Raw genomic sequence first — 2,492 nt, 5'->3', positions numbered from 1 at the left:
TATATATATATATATATATAGACACACACGCGCGCGCGCGCGCGCGCGCGCACATACATACATACATATAGTGTGTGTGTGTGTGTGGGAATTGTAATGCAGAAAGTACAACTTATATATTGTACACAAATATATTACATCATTACTACTACCATCATCATCACTCGGAATTATCACCCTGATGATCGAAGTCTACCTAACTGACACTTATAAACGATTTTACAAAGGCCATTTAACGTCTATGTGTACACATCCTTATTGCGGTCTAAAACGATATCTAAAATCTCGTCGCCGCTCCTGGTAAAGCTATCAAAATGCCAATGTATTTACGTTTGTCAAGTCATACAGATAAAAATGTACAAATATTCTTCAAGATTTATGGCAGACAGAATGTGCGAAGACGAGAACGTAAAAGAGAAGAAAAAAAAACGAAGTAGAAAGAGAGAAAAAAAAGAAAACTTTACTGTTAAATAAAACTATACTATTGATCGTTCGCAAAATGATCGATTTGAGTATAAAAGTTGCGATACTTTTCCAGAAGTACCGCGAAAACTGTCACAAATAGATCAATGAAGAAGATCGTAACGATTGCCGTCGATGAAACGATGACAGTACAGTTACCGGATCTCTTAATGGAGCAATATGGAAGAAGAATTCGAAATCTTCTATTCAATACGCAGACGCTTCCTTGTACTCGGAACCTTCCATAGTGAAAAAGTCCTCAAGTTTCCACTGAAGCGTTTCGAAAGTTGGTCTTTTCATAGGATCCTTGTTCCAGCATTCCAGCATAATATTGTAAAGTGTGTCAGGACAACCGGGTGGACTTGGCATTCTATAGCCATGCTCCACCTGATGAAGAACCTCAGCATTTGTCATACCTGAAGAATAAAATGCATTTTTATGTTATTAATTTAATTGTATATACGTTACAAATGTTTAAAAATTTTATGTAATTTTAATTAAAAATTTAAAAGTTAAATATAGCAATACGAGATTATTTTTATTTTCAAAATCTCACCTGGATAGGGTATTCTACCATATGTAACCAATTCGGTAAGGAGAATTCCAAACGACCATACGTCGGATTTAATACTGAATTTACTGTAGTTGGCGGCTTCAGGAGCGGTCCACTTAATAGGGAAGCGCGCCCCTATTCTAGCCTCGTATTCATCCTCTTTGATAAGCCTAGCCAAACCAAAGTCCGCGATCTTAACGACATTTCCGTCTGCTACGAGAACATTACGGGCGGCCAAGTCTCGATGAATATAATTCTGCGATTCTAAATACGCCATACCGGCAGCTATTTGCGCGGCCATGTCGATTAGTTGCTGTAGTTTTAGGCCTCTACCTTTTCCTAAAAGATCATACATGATTGCTATAATGTAACGAAGAGATACGCAGAAATAAGCTTTATCGATTTTGTAGTAATATTTTGAGATGGCACCTTGAAGAATTAATGAGCAAATAAAATATGTAACCAAACTGAGAAATATATCTGTTCTTTTATTTAAAGAGCAAAAAACTGGCAACTTTTTAGAGCAAAATGCTTCTAAATCTTCAGATTTTTGGCGAAAACATTACCAAACAATATAATGTTAAAGTGTTGACAATATAAAGTTAAAGAAGATAAAAAGTAGAAATATATTCGATCAATTTTTTAATTTAAAATACTGGCACATATTTTTATACAAAAATATCGTGAATATCCTTTAATTATTTAAGAAGCTTTTATCATACAATATAGTGATAAAAGGGCCAGTAAGTATAAAATCGTACCTTGCATACCTTGTAAATATTCTAGAAGACTGCCATTCCTCATCAATTCTGTAATGATATAGATCGGTTCCTCCATCGTGCATACAGCATATAACTGAATTAGTTTAGCGTGTCGGAGTTTCTTCATAATCTGCGCCTCGGCAAGGAAGTCCTTCGGGTCCATGGTGCCCGGCTTGAGCGTCTTTATCGCCACTGGGGTAGTGTTGTTCCACAGACCTTCCCACACCTCGCCAAATTGACCCTGTCCCAACTTCCTCAGGAATTTCAGCGACGAACGATCGATTTCCCATTGATCCCGCGTACGGTGACTAAGGCCTTCCGTTACGGGTTTCTCAACCTGTTGAACAAAGCCAAACTCGGAATCAGCCGTCATCGGCAAGGGAACAAACACGCGAGACTCAATTTTGTGCAAGGAAGATGTTTGATCGGCTGCATTAATGGCGAACTATATTTCATTTCGTCTCCTTTGTGAGAACAAATTCTATAGCTAAGCGTAAGAGACAATATTCTACGCAGTGTAAAAAAAAAGAGAGCGCTAGCGCTTAACTTCCCTTGTTCGCGGATACAAACCTACTTTTCTCCATGTCCTGCAATCACGTAAGAACCCCAATAACGATTCCGGACGGTACATGATCGCGAGATCGTTCCAATAGATATTTAGAATTTTAGGAGAAAGACGAAGAGGAAAATGAAATAACGATACAATATGCAGAATG

The 2,492-nt window shown here is 37.7% G+C and overlaps 1 protein-coding gene across 1 annotated transcript in view; it reads right to left on the bottom strand.

The window, feature by feature from the left end:
• Window positions 1-468: 468 nt before the first annotated feature.
• LOC108692654 (tyrosine-protein kinase Src42A) overlaps window positions 469-2,492 on the bottom strand; it is a 6,006-nt gene continuing 3,982 nt past the window's right edge. The window contains exons 4-6 of the mRNA XM_018201006.1: window positions 1,786-2,113; window positions 1,019-1,354; window positions 469-878 (exon numbers count right to left, since the gene is read on the bottom strand). Of these exons, the coding sequence (XP_018056495.1) occupies window positions 670-878; window positions 1,019-1,354; window positions 1,786-2,113 (873 nt within the window). The 3' untranslated portion in view covers window positions 469-669. The remainder of the gene's footprint in view (window positions 879-1,018; window positions 1,355-1,785; window positions 2,114-2,492) is intronic.

This window comes from Atta colombica, unplaced genomic scaffold (assembly GCF_001594045.1).
Source record: "Atta colombica isolate Treedump-2 unplaced genomic scaffold, Acol1.0 scaffold78, whole genome shotgun sequence".
NCBI classification, from domain to species: Eukaryota; Metazoa; Arthropoda; class Insecta; order Hymenoptera; family Formicidae; genus Atta; species Atta colombica.
This window is presented reverse-complemented; position numbering and strand designations above follow the sequence as displayed.